The sequence below is a fragment of the Ctenopharyngodon idella genome, chromosome 16 (genome assembly GCF_019924925.1).
Source record: "Ctenopharyngodon idella isolate HZGC_01 chromosome 16, HZGC01, whole genome shotgun sequence".
Lineage (NCBI taxonomy): Eukaryota > Metazoa > Chordata > Actinopteri > Cypriniformes > Xenocyprididae > Ctenopharyngodon > Ctenopharyngodon idella.
In genome coordinates, this window is record NC_067235.1 from 18385871 (window position 1) to 18412381 (window position 26511).

At 36.7% G+C, this 26511-nt stretch overlaps 1 protein-coding gene across 15 annotated transcripts in view; it reads right to left on the reverse strand.

Moving 5' to 3' along the window:
- Positions 1-15519: 15519 nt before the first annotated feature.
- adgrb1a (adhesion G protein-coupled receptor B1a) overlaps positions 15520-26511 on the reverse strand; it is a 100520-nt gene continuing 89528 nt past the window's right edge. For 14 of the 15 annotated variants that reach the window (XM_051864826.1, XM_051864829.1, XM_051864828.1 and 11 more), the window contains 7 exons: positions 25390-25561; positions 25186-25281; positions 25059-25098; positions 20966-21615; positions 18392-18427; positions 18135-18293; positions 15520-17188 (listed from right to left, as the gene is read on the reverse strand). In XM_051864826.1, coding sequence (XP_051720786.1) covers positions 16994-17188; positions 18135-18293; positions 18392-18427; positions 20966-21615; positions 25059-25098; positions 25186-25281; positions 25390-25561 — 1348 coding nt within the window. In that variant the 3' untranslated portion in view covers positions 15520-16993. The remainder of the gene's footprint in view (positions 17189-18134; positions 18294-18391; positions 18428-20965; positions 21616-25058; positions 25099-25185; positions 25282-25389; positions 25562-26511) is intronic. The other variant, XM_051864821.1, reaches the window with a different exon arrangement.

Sequence of the window (26511 nt, forward strand, 5' to 3'; positions counted from 1 at the left end):
AAGGAATTTGACAGAACACAAAAAAATTGCTGTCTGTAGGTAAAAGGACATAGCAAATGTATTTTCCCATGTTACTCCCCACACTGTTATAACGTTGCTTTACGTCATTTCACAGCTAGATTGCCACCTATATCAATGCATTTAAAATGCAATTAAAATGTCTGTTGTGATCTGACAAATGTTTCATCTTACTCAGCAAGAATAAATCTCTTTAATGCGTACAGTGATGACAGTAATTTTATGTACGCCCAAAAGAGGAAAGCATGCAAACTAATTTGTTAAAGCCTTCTAGAATGTATTCGATTGACTGTCATTTTTGTTATTAAAAAGGTATATCATTCTGTATATTAAAATACTTTCTCCGAAAAAGTCATTTCTAGGTTGATTTGCTAAAAAAAAACAATTGGTATGCCAATCTGTTTGACTCAGACCAATGGAGAACTGTATTTGCAATAGCTTTGAACATCAAGAAATGATGACCCCTTCTTTAGCTGTTGTAACATTATCAACAGTTTCCTCACCCAGAATGTACAATGCTTAGTTGTTGAGACGAAAAGTCCTATACTGCATTTATTAAAATTAATGATTGTGATACTAGCTATCAGCTGTAATTTCTGCACTTCAATTCCAGTCATTAAAATTTATAGCAGTCTACAGAAATTATTAACCATTATACATAAAGTGTGTGCAAATGCAATTTACTTCCTGTCACTTGTGCTTTAAAAACTGTGTATGGGGTTCTTGTTCCAAAAAAGCAGTAGGCTAATTATGATAAAATGAACTCAATTAGCCACTCACCTAAAACTGCCCTCTGACTGTTACTCCTCAGGGAAAACCATCCTCTCCAGAATATATCTCCAAGCCCCTGAGACATCATAAATATGTTTGAAACTATAAATATAAATATTGTATGAATACATAATCATGTCTGTGTGCATTTCCAGATTTAAACATCTTTTCTAAAATACATCAGATGGTAATCTGCCTTACATCTATGCGTGTTGAATGCTAGTAAGCAAAGATACTGGCGGCTGAATAATTGCCCTTTGGACAGGATATTGTGTTTTACAGGAAATGAAAAACTCAGAACAAAAGATGAAAAATGTACCCTCAAAGATTACGTTTCAACCTTCATATTTTTAAAACAACGTCCACATCCGTTTCTAAAAGCAATAAGGACGACCCTTGCTCCCCATGCAAACAGCCTTTCACAGACATGCGCTGCTGATTATTGGCCACATCTCCGCTCTGTTGACTAACGGGGTGCGGTAATGGAATATCGTCATATCTTTATGAAGTCCCTTTTAAGTTGGCTCCCTTTCTCCAGGTAGAAATTGGGCTTTGACGGCAACAAAATGTAAGGGGAATAGGCTAGCTCTGCTGCTCCTCATTACCGCCAGAGCCTAGCTGTTCTGGCCCGACCGCAGCCCTGTGACTCATTTCTACAGTGAGTGAACGCCACCGCTCCACTCTCCTTCATTAGCATGAAAGCTTTTCTGGCAGATCGCACGCTCTGAAGAGCTCCCTCGCAACGGCATCCATTTGTAGCTTTAGTGACGGCATTATTCGAACACCTCAGGAAGGTAGAGACGTCATTATTAGTAATTGACTGCTCATGCAGTGCATTTTATTTTGATTTTGTGGAGTTAGTGTGTAAGCTGATCAAGAATGTTGTCTCGGAAGGAGAGTGCCACTTGTGCTTGGTATATTGCAGATGTTTAATGTACACTGAATGTTCATAGCTTGAGCTCTGGTCATACCCTGTATCTATATTGTGAGTGTCTAATGAACGAATCATGTCTCAGTCAGGTCCAGATGGCAAGGTGTAAGATTAAAAGGCTAGATGTAAGATGAAAGCTGACCATAAAATACTAAACAACTCATAAACAAAGATATTTCTAGTCTCAAATGTATGTTTGACAGATAACACAAATAGGCTACATGCAACACAAAACAATATCTATTTAGAGATAATCTTGTTTATTTAAATGTATTAACTGATTTATTTTTATTATTTTTTTCCCCCAACGAATTCAACATACAGAATATTAAAAGTCAAAGTAAAACCATTTTTCTAACTTTTTATATAGAGAATGCGAACCGACGTCATGCCGTGTTGCATGCTGGGGCGGCACCGCCATTTTGACAGGATCGCCCCTTATTACTTTTAAGTAATTTTAATCTATTAAGCATTTTCTTCCCTTTATAAAACCATTATGAAGAAAATGCTTAAAATGGCTTATGCATTTTAAGCAATACCGAAAGTTTATATTTTAGTCTCATCTGTTTTTCTGCACATATGTGCTTTATTAGTAAACTATGTACAGAATTTGGTCTCTTTAATATCAGTCTAAGTGCATTAAGCATTTTCTTTACATGAGAGGAAACTGCTTAACATGTAAACGTGTTACGTTCATATTTTGGGCTCATATGCGTATCTCCACACAGTATACTTTAATAGATATGTACAGAATTTTGTGTTTGTCTTTAAGCCACATGAAGCGTTTTTCTTGTTAAGCATTTTAGAATATCCCCGTTCAAGTTCTGCTTATTCACGAGCGGAGTGAGAGTCAGACTCGCAAAAGGTAATAATGTTAATTATTAAACCAAACAAAATCAAAACTTTCAAAAACACTTAGCAATGTGATTCTTTTATTGAGTGATAAGCAGTGGGTTTAATCAGTGCCATTACTAAAAGATTTGCCATCCGGCGTCTTCTCGTCATCTCCTCGACCTGCTTCCCTTGGTGTTTTTACACGTAGAAAAGACGGAAAAACATTTTTCATTGTCCAGTTTTCTCTCAGAACGATGATCTGAGTTACTATTGCCATTATCGATGCAGCATTAATGACATAAAATGGTGACATTTTTCACAATCATGACAGAAAACAAATTACTGCACTAAACTCAACGGAAAGGCTGCGTGATCCTGTCAGTATGGAGGATAAACAAAGATGTTACCCAGAACTCAATGCGGCGTGATGTCAGATTCGCATTCTCTATTAAAGGTGCAGGCGATCTGGGAAATGCTAACGTTAGCCTGCTAGCATTGAAAGCATACGATCCCACTCTCCCTTCAAATTGCCGTCCAAAGCCAACACGAACGCACGCAGCACACACAGCTTTACACAGCGTTAAACTACCTCATGTCTAAAAGCACATAACATTACAATAATAATGAACGTAAACAACTTAGTGGGCTTGAACCAAAGACTATAGAATAACGCAAGACGCGTCACTCGTATTGTTTTCAATGGGAGAAAGTGCAACGCGCAATATGGCAGAATAAGTCACGCCTTCTATATAAGAGCCAATTGCCATTTGGTAAAGTCATTGCGTCACTGCAGCGGCTGTTAGAAGACGCGCACCTCCTAAATGAGACACAAGAGACGCACATTTAGAACTGCGCATGCACATTAGCTTGATCAGATTTCTTTGGTGATTTCAAATATGAAATTTAATTGAAAGCTTGGCAAACAGCTTTAGAGAATCTGATATTTCCCCATTCAAAGTGATAGGAGCTGCACTTGAATGCCCAAAAGCGTTTCAAAGATGGCCGCCGAGTGAAATGACTTGTCTTAAAGGGACTTTGGCTTGTACCTGACTGCTGCAGATTAATTTTGGTGTTGACAGTGTTGACATGGAAACCCATAATTCCGAGTCTGACTGAACAGTGCCCGAGCTCGTGAATCAGTATATCGTGTACACGAATTCGGGCACTGGTAAGGACAGTAAAGGACACTGGTTCAACACACAGGGACACTTATGACTCTATTTCCGGTGACGTGACACCGTCCTCATTGTACAACATCAATACAGCAGAGCTGATATCTTTCTGACATGGTTCTACGCCTTCTACAGATGATATATATTTATAAAAATACATACATGTGAAAAACAGTACGGCAAAAGAGTATTATGTCCGAATACATAGTATTCGAAAACAGTAGGCAGAAAGTCCCCAGATTACCTACTTCTGCCGAGATTCTGAAGTGCGCATTCGATGGACACTTTACTATCCTGTGAGATCATAGGAGAGATTTTATGAATGGCAGTGAAGCGATGCAACTGACGCTGGTAAGTCACATGACAGTAACAACATGGCGGATGTACATCTGAATTTCATTTATACTACCCATATTTATATTATATAGAACATACTTTTTTTAACGGTTGCAAAGTAAATTCAAATGTAGTACCTTGCTCAGACAGTACATGATTTCGGACGCACCCTGACAGCAACATAGTGTCGGCCCAGATTCGGCCCACATCTGGTCCACATGTAATCCACCTGTACAAAGATCTGGGACACACTATGTTGCTGTCTGGGCAGTGTGTCTCAGTCAGCTCCCTAGTTCAGTAATAAGGGCACTGATCAGGGAGACGGCTGTTTTAAGGGCTGTCCTACCAGTGCACTGACACTTTTCGCTCCCTAAAAAGTCCCATAATGCATCATGAAATCCAGGGAGCATCAGTGCTCACTATGTTCCCTTAATGGAAGTTCTGGAGCATGAAACAAATCACATGAGCCAACTCACTTCACATAATGACATGCGATAGATGTTTTTAAAACACAGACCATTATTTCATTATAATTCATCGTAAACATACATCGCTAGACAGGTAATGAACATAATCTAGCTAACATTTATCATTTATTTACAGCTGAAATGTTGCACGTATATGTAACAATCAAAGAAATTAACATTAAAACAAATACTGATTCACAACCTTGGAAGCTAATTGGATTACTCTCTTTTATTTGTTAAAGTACGCTGCATATTAGATCCACTTCACCTTGTCTCATCGTCATCCTCAGCCCTGCAGTAACACCCACATTTTTGCAAAACTCCAAAAATGTACATACATAAAATTCACTGCAGTTTTACAACTTTTATTCTTTTTCACACAAATTATGATTACAGGGGCAGATTGTCATTAGCGAGTGAAACATGCATATAGAATATTTCCAACTCTTTCATTCCTTAAAGGACTAAAATAACAACACACTTTTCTTCTAAAATATAAATATTTCAAAATATAATTTTCCATTTTGGATGCTCATATCTCAGCTATTGTATCTTGAAAAAGTGACTGATGTTTGACTAATACCGCTATGCAAACTAAGTATTGTTGTTCATTTATTTTTAATAGCTTTTCCAATTATGCAAGCAACAATATCCATTAGAAGTTATTGCTGGTGCAATTGGACTTCATGTTGAAATTTATGTTTATTGTTGAAGTTTATGCTGAAGGTGATTTTACCATCTAGTAGATCTGTTATTTTCTTTGCTGGTGTACAGCCAAGACTAGCCGATCCATACATGGACAATTACAGCACCATAAGACACTGGTCTGGCTGCATCCGAAATACTTCCTTATACTATACAGTAGACAAAAAACAGTATGTGACAAAAAAATTCACAGTACTCATAAAAGAATAGACAAAAAGTACCCAGTTTTTGTTGTTTACACTGGGGTGATAGCGATAGTTTTCAAAAGGTTGTTTTCAAAAACCTGCACTTTGAAACCCTTTTTTAAATGTTTGCGTTTTCAGGCCCCCAAAATGCTGTTATCATGTAAATGAACGCTCAAAACGCATAAAAGTCGTGTAAACAGCCCCTATGAGGCTAAATCATTTATAATAATTTAAATACTGCAATATTCCATAAAAAAAGAATTTTGATTTCATGGTGACTTGAATACTCTGATTAGTTATTTGGACTTTCTGATGTCTGTACTCTTTTTAAATAAATACTTGGCCCCTAATCTTAATGAATTAAATTTGTGAGGAAGTCATTTATAGATCATTATGTACACACACACTGTGGATAAAAACAAACAATCAAACAAGCAAGCAAACAAAAAAACAACTATATAATTCTTCACTTAGGCTTTTTTATTGCAGCTGTATGTGTCAAGTATGAATGAGCCTGTAGAGCTGCGTGTGAGTCTGTGTATCCCCATCTGTCAAGGAACGTGCATGAATGAATGTGAGCATGTGTTTACTGAGGAAGGTGTTAAAAATAGGGAAACATTAATCATTGACAGAAGCAGAAACAGATCAGTTCGGATGGGCCGTGGCTGGGCGTCTCTGGCAGACCTCAGTGTCTGAGAGTGAGACTGACAGGCTTTAAATCAGGGCCTGTCTGTGGTTGTCACAGCAGATGGATTCGAGACAGATTTACCACCGGAGCAGACCAGGAGGCTGGAAGGAGGTCAGTAAGCAGAGACAAAAATGCTGAGTGGGACAGAGGGAGAAATCCCAAGGGTAAAATTTTTAAAAATTGCTTTTGAAAGCTCTTGTTTTTCTTCCCATTGGAAAGTGTTTGGAGCAGACTCTTAAACAAACAAGAATCAATGAGCATGCATAATCCCCCTAACCTGTGTGATGCAATGCTGGTCTTCAACACCATGAATATCTTGAATTTCCTATCATAAACATGATCATATTTTACACTGTAAAATATGATAATTGGAGTATGTTTCATAAAAAAAAAAAAAAAACACTATTTCAGTCTTTATATTTCAAATTTTATATTTAATTCAATATTTGCCATTTCTTTGTAGTTTACTAGAAATTTACTAGCAATTTCTGAGTTAAAGGCACAATATGTAATTTTTGCTGCTAGAGGTCGCTTATTCAACACAAAGGCGTAGCTTGATGACGCCTTGATTTTGCAGAATTATGTCTTCACGTCTACAGCTGGTGGAAAGAATCCGACGGGACTCTTGAAGAAATCATATTCATGGATGAGCTAATGTATTAAGGATTTATTAACATTACTGTAGTATGAAGCAGGGTGTGGCTGAAAGCCATTGAAGGACGCTGCGATTGCTAATAAGAGAAAAGCGCGACACACGGCTCGAGAGCAGCAGAACTTTTATTATGCCGCAGATGACCGCTTTTTATCAAATTAGATTAATTGGCTGTTATAATGCTACTCTGTGCATTCGCTCGGTGGCTACTATGGGACTCTTGTTGCATACTGCAATAAGCTAGATTGATATTAGTCATGGTAAAACATGGTACTACTCGCAGTAAATCAAGAAAATAAGATTTAAACAATAAGACTTACTGTGTTGAGCTATATAACATGATCAGTTTTCTGTCGATGAATGTATCCAAATAGTTGCTCACCTGTCTAATAAAACATAATATATTAAAGCGTCTTTGGTGTTTCCATGGTTTCTACAAAATAAAACTCCAGGGTAACGCAGGTATGATATCATTGATAGGCGACGCACGGACACGGTCCGTGTCCTGGTTAAAAATTCTTTATTTCTCTGGATTTAAACATTCTTTGAAACATTTGGGATAATGTAAACACAAGTCAACAAAATATAGAACATTGTTCTAGTGGTTTTGGGATATTTTAATGAAAAAATCTTACATATTGTACCTTTAAATTTGTTTCAAAATAAATCTTACACCTTCACCATTTAACAAAGTTTGGAAGGAGCACATTTAGATAATTAACCTATTTAACATGGGAGGATATATATATATATATATAGAACACTTACCTCTGCATCCACCATCTAACTATTCCTATCCCAACCTGGTATGGGGGAAGTACTCTGGGTGTAGGCCAAATTCCGAGCTTAGAGCCAACCCCTCTGACAGCACGCCAAATACGCATAAACTTTACTCTAATTAATTATATGTAAGTGTGAACTTGTGAATTTCAGTGTAATAGATCTTAATTCAGAGCAGCACCATGACAAATATGAAAGCGAGGCTGTGAGGACTTACCATGTTTTCAATGGCATCCACTGTATAAAGCTTCTAGATCACTTGTAATTTTCCACAGCTCATATTGTCTGTAGTTTTTTGTCTACTGAAATTCTGAGAGATATTTTTGCAGTGTTTCATCAGCAGAACAATCCTACCCACTGAAGAGATGTCGGTCTATCCCTCACAGCCTCGACAGGCTGTAAAAAGCTGTATAAATCTCCTAGATCACACTTATAATTTTCCAAAGCTCATGTTGTCTGGAGTTTTCTTGTCTACTGAAATTTCTTGGAAAGATATTTTTTGCAGTTTTTTCTTTAGCAGAACTATCTAAAAACATTATATACAGTGTTGGGTAAGTTACTTCAAAAAAGTAATTAATTACTAATTACTAATTACATCATCAATGTCGTATTTAAAATACTTTTCTAATTACTCTGTCTGAAAAGTAATTTAATTACTCAATAAGTAACTTACTAATTACTTCTTAAAATCCCTATAAACCTTGACCGGATAGACAATAGAAAGGAAACTCTTTTAATAATTTAGACAAACATGTTAGTTTAGCCTTTTTGACAATAGTTTAGCCTTTTATAGCTTTTAAAAACATTTTAACTTTATTAAAACATATACTGTAATACTTTTATTTACTTTATAATACTTACATTTTTTTAGTAACAAATAGGGATGTCACTATACCAAAAATCTAGTAGTCAGTACCGATACTACCAAAAGTGCACAATACTCGATACCACGGTAAAAATATATAAAACTACAAATAAAACAATACTATATATTTTTTTCCAGGCAGGTCTAATAGTAGTACGTAAAAATACCACAGAAATTGAATAATCAGATATAAAATAACTCTGCATAGTCATAACTGTATAAATGAAATATAGATGAATCCTTATTAAAGCGTTTCTTTTGTTGTTTGATTATCATTTATAATACAGACAGCCAATAGTAGACAGTAGCATGTTTTAAAGGCTGCTGTCACTAAGGCCTAATGGACGGAGACAATATGCTGTTACACATGCTGTTCACATTCACATAACCAACACGAATATACGCCAAGACGGGCATTTTGACATAACTGTGTGTGTATTTGAACATTTGAACAAAACAGCCACTCGCTTCTGCCGACATCTTCAGACAGCAACGACGCAGCCAACTGGTGCGCTAAACTGCACTACAGCTAACGATTTTAAAGAGGCAGTGTTCACTTTTACCTTTAGATGACAAATTTAGATTTTAAATTCAATATTGATTTAAACAGAACTGTACATTATAAGTAACTGTAAGTACATTATAAGTAACTGTAATTAAATTACCTAAAAATGAACAGTAATCCCTTACTTTCACTTTTTCAGTGGATAAGTAATTTAATTATAGTAACGCATTGCACCCAAAACTGATTATATAACAGTACTACTCACTGAAGGGATGTAGGTCTATTCCTCACAGCCTCACTTTCATTCCCATTAGAAATCAAAGATGGCGCTGCTGTGAATAAGGTCTATAGAATAAATATTTATGGTCTTGATGCTATGCCTGAAGTATATATGGCAACCCGACGCAATGTTGAATTTACACTTTGAAAGGGAACATCTAAGGTTATGTGTGTAACTATGAGAAAGGGAACAAGACGCTGCGTTATGTTGCCATACTTAAGGCATATAGCGTCTATATATAGTTCTCAGGGAACCGGGTTCCATATATCACCTAAGACGTAATGATTGCTTCGGTCGAACAAAAAATTAATATATTTATTTTACAAAAACAAGTTGGCTTCAAAGTATTATTTGTTAACAAGCCATTCTATAGACCTTATTCACAGCAGCGCCATCTTGGATTTTTAACGGGATTGAAAGTGAGGCTGTGAGGGATATAGACCTCTTAAGTGGGCTGTACTATTATTTAATGTGTTTTTGAATTGTTCTGCTGACGAAACACTGCAAAAATACCTTTCCAAGACATTTCAGTAGACAAAAAAACACCAGACAACATGAGCTGTGGAAAATTATAAATGATCTAAGAGCTTTATACAGCTTTTTACAGCAGATGCCATTGAAAACACGGTAAGTCTATCCCTCACAGCATCGATTTCATACCTGTAATGGTGCTGCTCTGAATAAGGTCTATTACACTGAAAAATTGGTGTTGAAGTTACACTTCGAATGGGAACCACATATTCCTTCTCCAGCTTCCTGCTTACAAACTCTCAAAACGAATTAATTAAAATATCAGCAGTAGAAACTGCTGAAGAGCTGCATATAAATAGAGGACGATGAAGCTGCAAGTCAATTTTGATACCTTTAGACAGCACCTATCTATTTTTAATAATGCAATTAGATCAGGCTGGTACGCTCATTTCACTAAATTGGTCTCTGAGAACCAGAACACCCCAAGGGTGCTATTCCGGACCATTGACAGGCTTCTAAACGCCTCTCATTGAAGTCATCCTGACATAATCCCAGGCTTTAAATGTGATAAGTTGGCAGTGTTCCCTAGAAAAGTATCAACACTTAGGTTGGATATAAACAGAGCATTTGAAAATAGTACATTTGAGACTGTTATTATATCATTTACCATTGCAAGAAGCTAATTTAGTAGTTTTTAATGTTGTTGATCCGGATGCAATAAGGAAAGTGATTCACTTTGGGCCTTTGCTGCTCATCAGGTTCAAACCAAATACCAAATCTTGCCTTAAAAACTATTTAGTACAGTAACTGCCTTCATTATTTTAGAAATAATGCATGATGTTGGTCACTTTTGGTTCCGAAGTCCAAGACTACATTTTGAAGTTGTAAGAATTTTTAATGTTTTTGAAAAAAGTCTGATATTATGCTCACCATCAAGGCTGCATTTATTTGAACAAAAAGAGTCATTTTGTGAAATATTATTACAATTAAAAAATATCTGTTTTCTATTTTAATATATTTTAAAATGTAATTTATTCCTGTGATGGCAAAGCTGAATTTTCAGCATCATTATTCCAGTCTTCAGTGTCACATGATCCTTCAGAAATCATTGTAATATGCTGAGTTGCTGCTTAAGAAACATTTTTTATTATCATCACTGTTGAAAAAGTTATGCTGCTTAATATTTGTTGTGGATCAATACAGCATTTATTTGAAATCATTTGTAAAATTATACATTTATTTACTGTCACTTTTGATCAATTTAATGCAGCCTTGAATAAAATAAATGCATAAATAGATAAAAAAATAAAAATAAAAATCGTACTGACCCCACTTTTGACTGGTAGTGTACATGTAATTTTTAGTCATTTTAAATGTTAATTATAAGACATAAACGTATAGTGTTATTTATTGATTCATTTCAAATCCCTTTTGGTGTTTGTGAAAGGTGCAATATAAATTTGCATTGATTTTTTGACAGAGTTGCATCAGATGAGAACTAATGAAAATGACAACAGTGAGTGCTTTCCAAGCAAATATTGTCAATTTTACCTGATAAACAAACACATATGGTGCAAAATTTCATGGCTGAAATACTGAAAGTAGCGTTTTCACATAATTGAATCCATATTACATTTAATTAGGCCTCATCTGGCATGACTGAAAGCGCATCCCTGGAACACACACATATGCCTTGTAAAGCTTCAGAAAAGGTAATTTGTCTATCTAGATGTTATATTATGACTTAATGTTATGTACTGAGAAACCCAGAATTTTTTTTTTTTTTTTTTTTTTTTTTACAATTAGTAGTCAGCATCATACGTTTATATGCAGAACCTGATTTCACCAAGTGCAACATGTTCCTGGATCAGCATCTTTGTTGATCCTGGAACAACATTCCAATCAACCAGTCAGATTTGAGGGACAAGTTTACAGTTTATGTCAAGTTTAGGCTTATAAGCAGGGTTAAGTGCTTCTACATCAGTGTTATTCACCTATCATTTCCCTCTGATTTTAGGACTAAATTATGGGTAGGGTTAGGTTTAGGGGTAGGGATATGGTTAGGATTAAATTTTCGGACAGGAATGTTGTTCCAGGATCAACAAAATATGTTGACTAACTCAGCAAAATTAGGATGTGCTGTTCATACGGTGGGCTATACAATGAATGTTGTCCTGCGGTGTGACATCTAAAACTCTAAGGCTTGGTTTCACAGAGAAGGCTTAGATTAAGCCAGGATTAGGCCTTAGTTCAACTAGGGCAATTAAGTACACTGTAAACCTTAATGCTTAAAATAATTAATTGGTTAAGTAGAGTAAACTTAAATTAAGCAAACTAGTTCAATCAAATTAACTTTTATGCGTATTTAAAACTTTGTTTCTTTTGAGTTCACGAAACTGAAAATTTTAAGTAATCGGAATTGTTCTGAATTGTTTTGAGTTTTATGAACTCGTTTCTTTTAATTTAGACAAATTTAACTGAAACTAGGCTGGGATTTCAGTTTCCCAGCATGCTTTGCCATGACACTTGAAAAGGAGAGTAAATGTTAAAATTAAGTGGTACATTTTGTGTGTGTGTGTGTGTGCAAGATTAATGCTAAGTGGGAGATTTAGTAGTGTTTATTGTTTTTCTATGCTAATTTAGAAGAGTTTCTGTTGTGTTGGGTTTCTTGGGGGGTTACCATCAAGGTTGACTAGTGGAGCATGAGCTTGGTTTGGAAAAAAAAAAAAGGTTTATTTGTTGAATTATTAGTTATAGTGCCACACTCATTCAGCAATTGCTGTGTTATGCTAATGCTGTCAAAGCATTGTGTTACCAATTACCAGTTAGCATTTACTGAATTTGCTAATTAAAGCTAACCAAGTTTCCACTTCTAAAAATATTTAAGTTGATATTACATGATAATTTTAAGTTAAAGGTATGAAGGTAACTGATTACCTCAAAATTTTTGAGTTTTGCCAACTTATTTAGATTTACAGTGTAGCTTTTATAAACGTGCCTTGGAAAAAAAACATTACTGGTGTCCATCTTGAGACAAAACAATGGCACTGACATATTTTAAGATATGTTAGTGCAAGTTTCTTTCAGTTAAAACAGCTCAAACATGCATTTTAGTCTAGGACTAGGCTTAAGCGTTGTCTGTGAAACCGGGGATATAACTATTATACAAGATTTATAATTTATAATTATGAGGCAAGTGCCTTTTATGACCTCTTATTAATTGATGTGTGTTTTTTAAAAAATATTTGCCTGACTGCAGGACTGTTTAAAATAAACTAATGTATAAAAGTCAACCCAAATAAAGCAATGTTGCAGAAAACACCATACAGAGCACCAGGTATGGAAGCTTGCTTCCGCCACTGAATACAAAGCAAAAAAGGTAATTGCGACTTTATCTCACAATTCTGGCTTTATTACTCGCAATTGTGAGTTTATATCTCACAATTCTGAGAAATAAAGTCAGAATTGTGAGATAAAAAGTTGCAATTATCTTTTAAATTGTTTTATTCCGTGGCAGAAACAAGCTTCCATACACCAGAGTATATTTTTAAATAATGGCAAGTTAACTGTCAGTTAGCAATATGCAGAAAAACATAACTGTTTGGGAAACATACAGTACACAAAGTCAATGACTGACAGACGGATGGGTGAAAAGCCGTAGTCTATTATCAGTCTTCCCATATTGCTTCACTCCCTGCTGTTTAAAAATGAATCCAGACTTGCATTTAGTTTGTTTACATTTGAATTATCATGTTTTTATTTTGTTGGCCTATTGGATGTTTATGATAAAATGTCAGGCATGCAAGCTGCAGAATTGACTTGTTTGCATGGCTGACATTTACACACACACACACACACACACACACACACACACACACACACACACACACACACACACACACACACACACACACACACAATCAAAGTATCCACCAGGCACTTCCAACTAAATAACCCGAAGCTTCATTACATATAGTGCAACTCATTAGTGCTTATTTAATTAACTGGAGGAATCAAAACATTCCATACGGTTCTGTTCAAATCAGAGGTCAAATTATCACAGCATACAGTCATTTGTCAGAACATGCTTTCTTATGTCCCTGAGATAAACATCCAGCAGTTTGTTGAGTCTCATCTTAACATGCTTCGTTAGCTCAAGGTGTTTAATTAGAAGAATATCATGTTCTCCAGTCACCCGGCAGTTTGTAGCGTATCTCACCAAGCCTTCCAGCTACACAGGTTATAAAAGGTCCTTTTCCATAGCATACACTTCATAAACATCTGAAAGATCTGTTTAGTAGTATTGTAACTAAGCATTAAATAGGCTTCATGGGCTTGTTTATTGGTCTAAACAGCCTGAACTTGATTACTGCACTTCAGTACATGGGAAACTTTGAAAACAGATGTCCTTATGCATTAGTGAACCGAATATAAAAAATTAACGAACACCAATGAGATAAAGCCAGTGGGGTTATGTTCATTAAATTATTACTTTGATATTCCTCTGCTGTTTTTTCTCCTCTCAGCTTCGGTTTGTTGTTTAATTTTGTTTACATGAATCATATATACAGTACAGTATACATGGACCTTGTCTTTTAAAAATAACTGAGTGTGTTTACAAGTGCAATCTTACGATGCACCTTAAATTTCTATAATAATGAGTGCCCACCCAGTGTTTGTAAAGACAAATGTGTTATATTTTTTATATACTATTTATCATATTTTGTTTTTACCTCTATTACTGTAACCTATATATAATGGTCATAATAATTTCTCTCCTCTTTGTCCATTTCTTCTGTTTAATTATTTACAATTTATTTCATATATTATTCATAAACATTACTTGTTGTTGTAGCAGCAGCGGATCTATTAACGGGCATTTTACTAATCTATTTTCTTCAATATTACTCCGTCCATTTTATTGCAACCAGTGATGCATTAAAAAAAAAAGTGTTGAGTAACTAATGCTGACATAATTAGGTTCAGGACACTGGGCCGCTCTGTGGTGGCATGAAATTAATGTCCTCCATTTGCAGCATAGCTACATTTTCCCTCCCACCAGATTCCCATGACTCCAATCCTAATGTATTCTTTTAATTGAATAATAACACACATTTATTATCAGCAGCATTTACAATTAGTTAAATCTTTATCAGTGGATTTATGGGCTCCTCAGATGAAAATGCAAATGTGTTATTTTAGTAATATTTATATACTATTATTGTATTTATTTATTTTATATTTTTAGTTAGTGTTTTTATTCATTTTTGTTTAAAATATTTCTATTTAGCTCTATTTTTTTTTTCAGTTTTAGTTATTTTAATACTTTTATTTCAGTTATTAAATTTGAATTTTTCGTTAGGGGTTTTAAGTTTAAGTTTTTCAACTATTTTTTAATAAATTTGTATTTTCTTTTATTTCATTTTTATTTCAATGAATGAAAATGATTTTAATAGTTTTAGTTAACAATAGCAACACTGACAGAGTGTACAGTAAATTATCTATCGTCTGCTGTCTGTCTTTCTACTATATATCCGTCTCTATCTATCTATCTATCTGTTTTTCTATCATCAATCTGTCTTTCTATATCCATCCATCTATCCATCATCTATCTTACCATCTGTATCTATCTATCCGTCTGTCTTTCCATATCCGTCTGTCTATCCATCTCTATATATCATCTATCTGGCTATCTGTCTTTCTATATTCATCCATCCATCTATCCGTCCGTCCGTCTGTCCATCTATCTATCTATCTATCTATCTATCTATCTATCTATCTATCTATCTATGTCTATCCATAAAGACACAGCAGCCTGTGCAAATTCAAAAACTTTTGAAGCACCATAAATACGACATCTTTCCCTTTATTATATAGATATACTTTTTATTAGAAATATGACACATTCATTTTGTGCTCTGAAAACTGTACAATAACAAAGAAACCCCAGTGAAATTAAAAAAGGAATTGTGGAAAGGCAGGGGGAGGAGGAGGAGGAGGGCAGGGGGTTCATGGTGGAGAATTCAGGCAAGTACGTATCATCTGGAGTGACAGTCAGTGATACCGAAATACACACTGTTACATGATGTTACAGAACACTCATAAAGTCCAGTAACCCGATGAGAGTTGGGTGGGGGATCTCAGAATCGCAATGATATCTATAATAATGATAACAATAGTCCCCAAGCACAGTAAGAAAGATATTTATAGGCTAAAATTCATTTTGTAGAACTCTTCTGGAAATAATTACAATGCTGTACAACAGGACTCTGAGGAGTGAGTCTTGTGCTTTCTCTGTGTGCGACCACAATCTAACCAGAGAATAACACCCCTCTGCAGTTTCATATATAATACTATTTATAATATATATTTATATATTCATATTCATCTCCGTTTTCTCTTTCAAACTTGATTCTGCACATATTCTGAGACACAGCAGTTTGTTTCAGGTCTCTCAGCTCCAGTGATTCTGATGAAAACATCAAGCGAATGAAAACGTGTCCGTTCTCGTGGACCTCGACCTGCTTCCAAACTGAATCTCACACTGATGTCACTTCGGTATTGACCGACTTTCGAAGGATCCGCAGGTTGGTGCGGTGTATGGGACAGCACAGTGGCTAAGTTGTGGGCTGTACTGGTTCAGGAGGGCGTTTGAGACAAATTAACAGTCATATGCAGATGGCTTTGGGCATTCACGTCGCCTCTTGTGCCCCAAGCATACGCATGTGTCACATTGATCAACAACGATGATAATAATACTAAGAATACTCAAGAATTTGATTTTGAATGACGTGTAGCACACCTGATTCCTGCCGGGCAGTTTGAAAGATTTCTGTCGTAGCGATACGTCACTCTCTTCCATAACGCTCTTAAATGTGACATGATCACTAATATGTATCCAGAGGTGTAAGAAATTGAAGGCCACTCACTAAGGCTCATCTGCTCTTAGCCTGAATTCCAGTCCTTCCCTTTAGTCAGTCACTCCCAATGTTCCCATGGCAACATCCCGGGTCACCATTTAACTTGCCCAGTTCAGTCGTTCTTGGTAGTGCCAGCTCATTACCATAGCAACAGGCTCAGACCTGGATTTTCGAAAGTGTTATGATTCGCTTTGACATTAAGGAAAAGGCCATTCCAGGATTACAAAGAAACAAAAAACAAAAAAAACAACACAAATAAAAATTGCACAGCCATGTTGCTTTCACTCTCTTTCAGTGTCCTTCTTGCATACTTTTTTTGCCCGCACTCTTGCTCAAATATTATTCCATCTCCTTATCCTTTTTTTCCCTGCGAGTAGAGTTTGTTCTGTTTCTCTGTATGCTCTGGGGGTCTTTCAGACCTCCGTCTGCAGGTCCATGATCTCTTGGCCCACCAGAGGGATGGTGGCGCTGGCCTTCTCCCACTCCACCGCTTGCATCTCCAGAGGAGAAGCCTGTAGGGGCTCCAGCTCCTTACGCACCCATGATGGTGGGGAGTGGGTCTTCCTGATGCCCTCCCACGCCCGCTTACTGGGGGTCTGCTGCTTGTCCTGCATTATCAAAAAAGAAGAATGTTTCAAATGTGAAATGTATGTAAAATGTCAAGAACTGTTTGGGTCATACTTCAGCGCAAAAAATAAATAAATAATTAAATACAGAAAATGAATATTATTGTTAGGACAATTTTTATTATTATTATTATTGTATTTAATATACACTTAATTGAATACAGAAATATTGTTAGGACAAGTATTATTATTTTATTTAATATCGATTTAATGGAATACAGAAAATCAATATTATTATTAGGACAATTATCATTATTATTATTACTTATTTAATTAATATTACTTTAATGGAACACAGAAAATGAATATTATTGTTAGTAAAATTATGTATTATTAAATACATTTGAATTCATTGCTATATATTATATTTAGTGTGGTCAAATTGATTAATCGCGATTAATTGCATCTAACATAAAAGTTTGTAAATATATAATGTGTGTGTATATATTAGTGTTGTCAAAAGTACCGACTTCGGTACCAAGTCGGTACTGAAATTTTAAAAATGTGACGCTTTGAGTGCTGTTAGGCGGATTCGTAAACACCTCTGATTGGCCATTGTGTTCAAGTGCTCATCAGATATGTCTGTGATTGGCTACAATGATTCTGAAAGCACGCTGCAGACTGCTAACAGCAAACCTTGTCAGGTATTTGAATGTTGAGCAGCAAGCTCATTGGCCGCTGATACCACAGCAACCAATCAGCTGCGCTATGTAGATAATGACGTGACCACTACCAAATGAGTTAAGGACCTATCAGCCAGTGCCATCTAGAGTTTCATGCCAGAACTTTGTATATATATATATATATATATATACAAACTTTTATGTTAGATGCGATTAATCACCGTTAATCGATTTGACAGCACAAATTATGATATTATATTATATACAAAAGGGTAAGATGTGGAGTGATTAATGTAAATTCGTACACTAAGGTTGGTTTTATCGCTGCCTCCTGACGACACACTCCATCTCTTCCCAGGCTTCCCATCCACTGGGGGAGAATCTCTGTCCTTCTCTGCATGCTGCAGCTTCCTGTTTAAGTCCTGGAACATGTCCTGGTGGCGCTTCCGTGTATGCATGATCTTCTGCAAGACAAAACCCGACTTTAAACCTTTGCAGAGATGAATGAATCTGCACCACACAAGACTGCTGTCATTTGTGGAAAGATTTACATTACACTGACCTCAAAGTCCAGCTCTGCATAGCGTGATTTTCGTCTCTAAAAGGACAAATAAGAATAAAGGATGTTATTGTGTGTCCTTCCAGAGTGGTCTTAGGGAAAAGACAGCAAATGGGTCATTCCCAAAATAAAGTGATAAACATGTCCTTAGATATTTTAGTCATAAATAAGATTTCAAATATATATATATATATATATAAACTCTGTATAAAAGACAACATTCTATAACCTAATATTCCAATACATAATATAATGGTTTAATGTTGAACAATCCATGTTGAACAATTTATTCATTTATACTCATTTTTGTGTTTCCAGTTTAAACATTAGTACATGAAGCAAAAAAATTTTTTTTTAATTAACATTTAAAACAAACTAATATAAAAGCAATTAATGCTATAATATAATATAATTTGTTTTTCCAGTTAAAAAAAGTTAACATAAAATAATTCATTAAATTAACTTATTTAATTTGACATTTAAAGCAACTAATATAAAACCAATTAATAATATAAATTATTAACTTCATGTCATTGGCATCAGTATAAAGTTAAACTATTATTTTGATTTTAAAAATACAAAAAGTTTACAAAAAGATTAATATGGGAAAAACTGAACTTCAAACGTTCATATATTATATTTTGTAAGTCAGAAAGTCAGTACTGTTTGAGAATGACCCAAATGCAGTAAGTAGAGAAAAAAATGATTGTAAAAATTTTGGCACTTAGGGCAGACTTTGAGAAAGCATTGTGTCGCTTGTATATTGCACGTTTCCGCCGAGCTCCTGGCATGAGGGTGCAGTAAACAGCTTGTGACCGAATGGCCTTTCTTTAGCCTGTCGGAGAGCGTCTGAGGGCAGTCTGACATTCTGCCTGTGCTGTGCGTGGCTGCAGCTGTGCGCCCGCAATGCATTCTGGGAGCATGTTTGGCCTGAGGTGAGGAGGAATCCACGCTTGTCATCTGCTCCCTTTTAAAGCATGAGCAAAATCTGACCTTTGCAGAGACTCTCTTTTCTAAGCGGGATAATTGCAAATGCAAAAAGGCATAATTTTATGTAGCCTTCTTTCATTTCTTCCTTTTTGAAACGGCAGATCTTTCATACCATTAAGTGTTCCAATGCAGTTTTCATTGAAACCGAGTGCATGTGCATTGGCTGATGTCAGTTGAAATGTAATTCTGAGCCACGTAATGACAGACACTCTCCATAAAACATGCTTTTTTCACTCAGTCCGCACATAAATTAGGACACTCGCTCCCTTGTGGCAGATATGACAAACATTGATGTGAAATCACAGCATCACAGGCATTTCTTTGGACCAGAAACCAAAGTGTCCATCAGTTATCAGGAATAATCACGGCTGAAAAAAGAAAGTGTACAAGACGAAGATGAAAAGACGTGATTTAAAAACAGCATCCACAGAGTTGTAAGATGCACACAGATTTGTTCTGCTAACCATCAAATGTTAATGGATAGTCATTTAGAAAGCAGTTGTGTCACTGGGATTCTGAATAATTTAGGCTGTGAATCTTTCCATACAAACTGTGATGAGCTTTTTCATTATTTAGACAAAATTAAGTCAAACATGCTTGTCTACAATGAGGAAACAGGTCAAGGACATCTATCAGAACGTCTCTATGCAAAAGAATCGGCTTCTGCTTGAGTAATTCCAAACAATCTCAGATATTTTGACTGGAAAAAATACAAGAAAGAACACCATTTACATGTAGTGTGTCAATTCTACATGGTGTGCAAGACTCTCTCGCTTTCTCTCTTTGAGTGCATGTGAGAAAAAGAGCATTCTTAGCAAAGCCACAGAGAGTCTGCGCCTATGCACTAGAGTTTACAGTTCATCAGAATATGCTGCGCATCCATTTATATGAAATCAATAGAAATAGTGTGCTGTAAAGATGACAAGAATAAAACTCGAACGTTCAGTCACTGTTTGTGTAGTGGAGTAAAAATATATCTGAGCTAAACTTATTGTTTAATGTTGAATAATCCTTTTATTTGGTATACCACTTGTTACACAAGCACTGGCTGAGCGAGTCCCTCTCTGGCTCAGTGCCAGCCAAAGCGCGAAAGCTGCACAAATCATACAAAATCAGTGTGATAATACGCTCCAGGGACCGGCCTATTGTGATCACAATTCTGATCTTTGGTTTGAGCAAGTAGGCAATAAAGTCTTTCCAATTCAGAGGGCTCAAGTTCAAGTCAAATCGTCTAAGTCGAGTCGCAAGTCTTCTTTGATTAAAAGTCAGAGGGCTCAAGTCAAAGTTGCAAGTCATTGCTGTCAAATTCTAAGTCAAGCCGCAAGTTTTCTTTCATTATGTTGAGTTGAGTCGCAAGACTCGAGTCCACATCCTTGAAAGATCTATCTATCGTACCTATACTGCATGGGAAACCAGAGCACCTGGAGGAAACACACGCAGAACATGCAAACTCCACACAGAAAGAACTCCAGGCTCAGCCGGGACTTGAACCGGGGACCTTCTTGCTGTGAGGCAACAGTGCTACCCACTGAGCCGCTGTGTACCTGAACGATACCCAACGATAGCATGATTATCATTGTTTCTTACCTCCAAGGAGCTCATAGACAGTGTGGAGATGGTCTCACTCTTAGACATTATGCCGGAGTTCCCAGAGTCCCCTTGCTCACATGTCATTTGGGATTCGCTGGAGATGTTTTGCACTGTCTGCCCCGGGGAGTCCCTCTCCGAACAGGAAACGCTGACTCTGTCGGTGGGCAAGCTCTTTAGCCCAAAGCCTGGCACGGGATCAGTGCCAGCGGGGTTGGCCAGGTGGATGAGCCTGGTCTGGGGTAACTGTTCGATGCTGATGTTGTACTTGGTGGCTTGGTCCTCCTTGCCACCTTTCGAGGGCCTAAGGGTGTTGTTGTTGTTGGGCAAGAGCACATAACCCTGGCCCGACCCTCCTCCTCCTCCGCCTTCAAGACCGCCGCTGTCTCCCGGAGCTCCGTCCAGCTGCTTGAAGAGCTCGCCGTCACAGATGTAAATAGATTTGGCTCCGGGTAGCTCGGTGCTGACCCCGGCAATGCCGCCTTTGTCGCGGCGCATGGTGAGAGTGTGGCTGGCGTAATCGGCAACATTTTGCAGGTGGACCTTTGCCATGCTGGCAGGAAGGGTGTTGAAGTTGGAGCCTTTCTGTACTGTGATCTGCTGTGAAGCTACCTTTTCCTCGCCTTGTTGGGAGGAACGCTTCAGGGTGCCTGCAAATCAAAGGGAAAAAGCCTTAGTAAAAGTGAATAGTGATCTGATAGAGCAATGCTACATTTTACTGCTCTTTCATCAGCTCAAATCATAATTTCTTTAAGTTAAAGGGATAGTTCACCCAAAAATGAAAATTATCTCATAATTTACTCAACCTCAAGTAGGGCTGGTCCGAATACCATTTTTTGAGCTTCGAAGTTCGGTAGTAATCAGCACCGAATATTCGAAGCTTCGGCGGGAGGGGGCTGAAGATATTCTTCTCTCTAATAAAGGCATGTGTAACGAGTAGAAATATGGTGTGGCCCCTTTAAGAGCTGCCTGCTCTCGGTTGAACTGTCTCGAACAACTCGAGCACCACATGTATGCGGGTTATTTCTGTTTTTCTGTTGCTCATTTAAAGTTATTTTCTTTATTAAGTAACGCTGTGGATGGCATAACATTTGCGATGGACAGTTATACGTGTTTCATGGGGAATAAAGCGCCAGTTGTGAAATGTCAATCGCCTCTGTGAAGTCTGTCTTGTATCAATAACTCAAGCTAAGTGAGCTAACGTTATCCCTATTTGCTCCGTACACAACGCGTTACAGCAGGAATCTCTGTGTGTCTGTTTGCATTTTGATTATGTCAAGAACACGTTCAGAATTAATAAACTTTTAATAAACTACAGAACAGCGCGAGCCGGAAAGCGGCGCGCCTCACGTGGACAGGGCTTATATGCTCCGAGAACGGACACTGCACTAGTGATATAAAACACAGGTCTGTTAAGAGCAATACTTTTAAAAAGGTAGCCTAACATTTTTCTGACAAACAAATCGCTCCCAAATCAGAAATTAGCAGCACAGTAATTACTGACACAGTAAAGGGTAGGCTATTTAAATAAAAGATGAACGAAAATTAAATGAACGAACGGTAATAAATAAAGAACACGCCGTCCCAGTAAAATCTCACGTTTGAGTTTTAACAACTATATTTCGCAGTAGATTCATTTATACTGATAATAATGGGTAAAAAGGCTAATACATTTTGTTTCTATTCTATTTTCCACAATGTCAAAGCAATGCAGCTTAACCCAAAATAGTAGCTCGTGCAGTTGTGCGCTTCAGACAGAGAAAACTCCAGTTGCAGGGAACACATTAGTAGTCTAAAAAGCAAATATTTATTAAGTATAACAAGGTTGGGTTCCTTAAACTGTCCATCATATTAAAAACGGCTAGTTACATAAGATAATTGTAAAAAAGAGTATAGTATTTCGCCAGATTATACTGTAAACATATTCAAGCGTGAATGAGAACCGTTTCCAGCACCGGAATGCCAGATGTGCAAAAAAAAAAAAAAAAAAAAAAAAAATTCCCAACATTGAAAATCAAATACCAACCTACCAAACGAATATTCGAATAATTGAATATTCTGGTCCAGCCCTACCCTCCAGCCCTATCCTATCCTGCCCCTTATAAGGTTTATAATGGGAGTGAATGGTGCCATTTTTGAAGCCCAAACAAGAACATCCATCCATCATAAAAGTAATTCATATGGCTCCAGGGATTGATAAAGGCCTTCTGAAGCGAGGCGATGTGTTTTTGTAAGAAAAATATCCATAATAATAACTTTATAAACGGTAATCGCTAGCTTCCGTTAACGGCTGTCCGTGCGTTTAAGAGAGAGTCGAGTTCTGACATATGACGTAGGCGTAGCGTATGCTTATGTGAGAGTAGATGCCTCTCGAGGTTCAAACAAATAGGGCTGGGCAACAAACTCAAACTCCTCCAACATTTTGCTTTAAAAATTCTCATTTTAGATTTCTAATTCATGACTGGTGTTTCATTTTGCTATATCCTCTGCGCTTCTGCGTTCGTCAATATGTCTTATGTTAGGTTAGAGGTCACTTTACGACCAAAAACTAGACTCGCATACAGTTGTTACCAGAAGCCAGTTATTATAGTTTATCAATTTATAAATATGGATATTTTTTCGTACAAAAACACATAGCTTCGCTTCAGAGGGCCTTTATTAACCCTCTGGAGCCATATGGATTACTTTTATGTTGGGTGGATGTGCTTTTTTGGGCTTCAAAAAAATGGTACCATTCACTCCCATTATAAAGCTTGGAAGAGCCAGGATATTTTTTTAATATAACTCTGATTGTGTTTAGCTGAAAGAAGAAAGACATATACACCTAGGATGGCTTGAGGGTAAGTAAATTATGGGAACTATCCTTTCAACAAGACTATTATTTGTGTTGGCAAATTGTCCTGTGAGTATTTTACATATCATGAGTGTCACGTGTGCTTGAGTATGTGTAGTAAACGAAACTACGTCACTCATTCACACAGACACATGCAGAACAAGAAGATTCCATATTTCAGATTCCGTTTTAATAATTACTGATGCTAGTCTATATTGTGAATTTTATTAATTTTACAGGTCTACTTTTGATTTATTAATCCAAAATTTGACAAACTAATACATTTTTATGCCTGGATTCCATGATTCCACCCAAGCTTTCTGCATTGTGGAATTCACAGGGCCCTAACGACAACAGTTTGATCTCAGAGTTTTTTTGTTTTTTTTTTGTTTTTTTTGGTGGGCATTACTTATGTTTATCTGGTGTTTTTTTTATTTATTTTTTTATTTGACCTTGAGTTTGCAATAAAGTCTGATGATGATGATGATAGAAGAACAATTTTATGAGCTACCAAGGTAGCAAGAAAGTTGAATTTGTGGACAGTGAAAATAGGTAACATATTTTAACTTAAAGGTAAACAAATAAAGGTCCTAGTGATTGTTTTGATATGTTGCAAAAAGAAAAAGGAATCGTCAAATACTTTGATTTTCAAAAAAGCATTGACAAGTTAATTATACATTATGCAAATTGTCAGGTAATCATTGGCTACCTTACAAAAGGTCTGCAGAAAACAGGACCAAGCAAAGTTGAAATAGTTTGAACTTTGAGGGTCGCATTACAATGTTTTGCAAAATAGTGTGGCCAAAATTTTAGCTTCAGCAAGTCATGTGAAACAGTCTCTTCTATCAGGGAGGCTGATAGAAGGCTTAATTTTTAGTCCTTCACACTTCAAAAAAAGCAAAAAATATCACATCACAAGTCTCTATTTCCAGATGCTAGCTTGATATGTCGTCTTGACAAATAATCAGAATCCCATTTCCGATAGATATCAGAGAAGAAAGCTGCTATCTGATAATAAAATGTCGGGAGGGACTTAATTAGGACAGGCCGGCAGATCTGAGGCACGGCAAGGGAACAGACAAGTCTATTTATCTGCATTTTGCTGCTCGCCAGCAATCAGATCGTGTTCTGAATCTCCTTGAAGAAAATGCATTATGGGGCCTGTAAAATGGCACTTGTCTTGTCTAAACAACCATCTGCACCTCTCAGAGGGACATCACAGCAAATTTAAATGACCGGAGAGTGTGTTGAGAGACTCACCTGATCGGCAAGCAATGTCGACATCCTTTTCAAAATCAGTCTGGTGAAAACAATGAGAATGAGAGTATTAATCCACAATTTTATGTTTTATGTGTAACAGAAATACAGAAATGTATTTGCAAGTCACCATCAGCTGAGCATGGCCGTTCTGGAAAGATCCACCAGAGTCACCGTTTCCATCTTCTTGACGATCAACAACGCGACACTTTACTGCCTCTTGGACCTGATCGATTGTAAAAATCATGTGTGAGTATTTTCATTTGCATCTAAAATTGGAAAGTCTGCCTTTAAATTTTGAGACAGATTCAGGTATAGGATAAGGTTCACTCACCTCTCTGCGTAGGATGCAATGCACCATCACGATAACAAAGCCCTCGAGAGAGTCAAAGACGGCAAAAAGAATCTGAAACAAGGCTGAGCGGCGGTCAGTGATGGCCAGGACCGCTGACATCCAAGTGAGAGCCAGCAATGGAAGTACAACGCAGGAGCTCCACAGTGACGCCCTACAGGACAGGAGCAGAATTATAGTGAGTGAGGGTTTATATCACCATTGGCATACAAAAAGACAAAGAGGGCAAAACTAAAGGATAAGCCTCTCTTTCAGAGCGACTTTGGTTGATATTTAATAATTTCTCATAAAACTTATTCATATTTATCATGCTTATTATTGATTTCTTGGATGTCTGATGAGTGTTTTAAAGACATGAGTCTGGTATTGCACTAAAGAGCATTAATATGTGAATACACAGATCAATACAGTGCTCAATATGAGCTAGAGTTGCCCTTTTTGTTGATTATACTCTGAACAATATCAATATACTCAAAACATGGTTCAATCACAGTTCAAAACATATGTGAACAGGTGCAACAAATAAAAATAAGCCAAAAGAAGCAATAAAAAAGGAGCAATGGATGATGAAAAAGAGGAAGACAAATGAGAGGGCGAAAGATGAAGGAATGTAGACACATTAGTGGTCTTTAGAGAAAAAAACTCTCCCCTGATCATGGATTTGGAGTAAAGGGCCAGCATGCTCAGCAAGTCCTACATCTCACTATTTTTACTATTTTATTCCTCTCTTTTATTATTTTAAAAATGGATTCTTGATCTGCTTTTTTTAAACACACCAACAAACACACTGCCAATCACACATACACACACACACACACACGTCAAAGAACGCTCATACACCCTTAAAATAAAGGTTCTTTATTGGTATTGATGGTTCCATGAAGAACCTTTGATATCTTTCCATTCCATAAAAGGTTCTTTATAGTGGAAAAAGGTTCTTCACACTTCAAAAAAAAAAAATGGTTCTTTTCAGAACTGTTCACTGAAAGGTTCTTGTTCAGTGGCAACACTTACAGAACACTGTTGTGGGAAATAATCACAATTCATTCATTTCTTTGATATACATATATTAGGGATTTACAATACATTTCTTTTATGAATAGA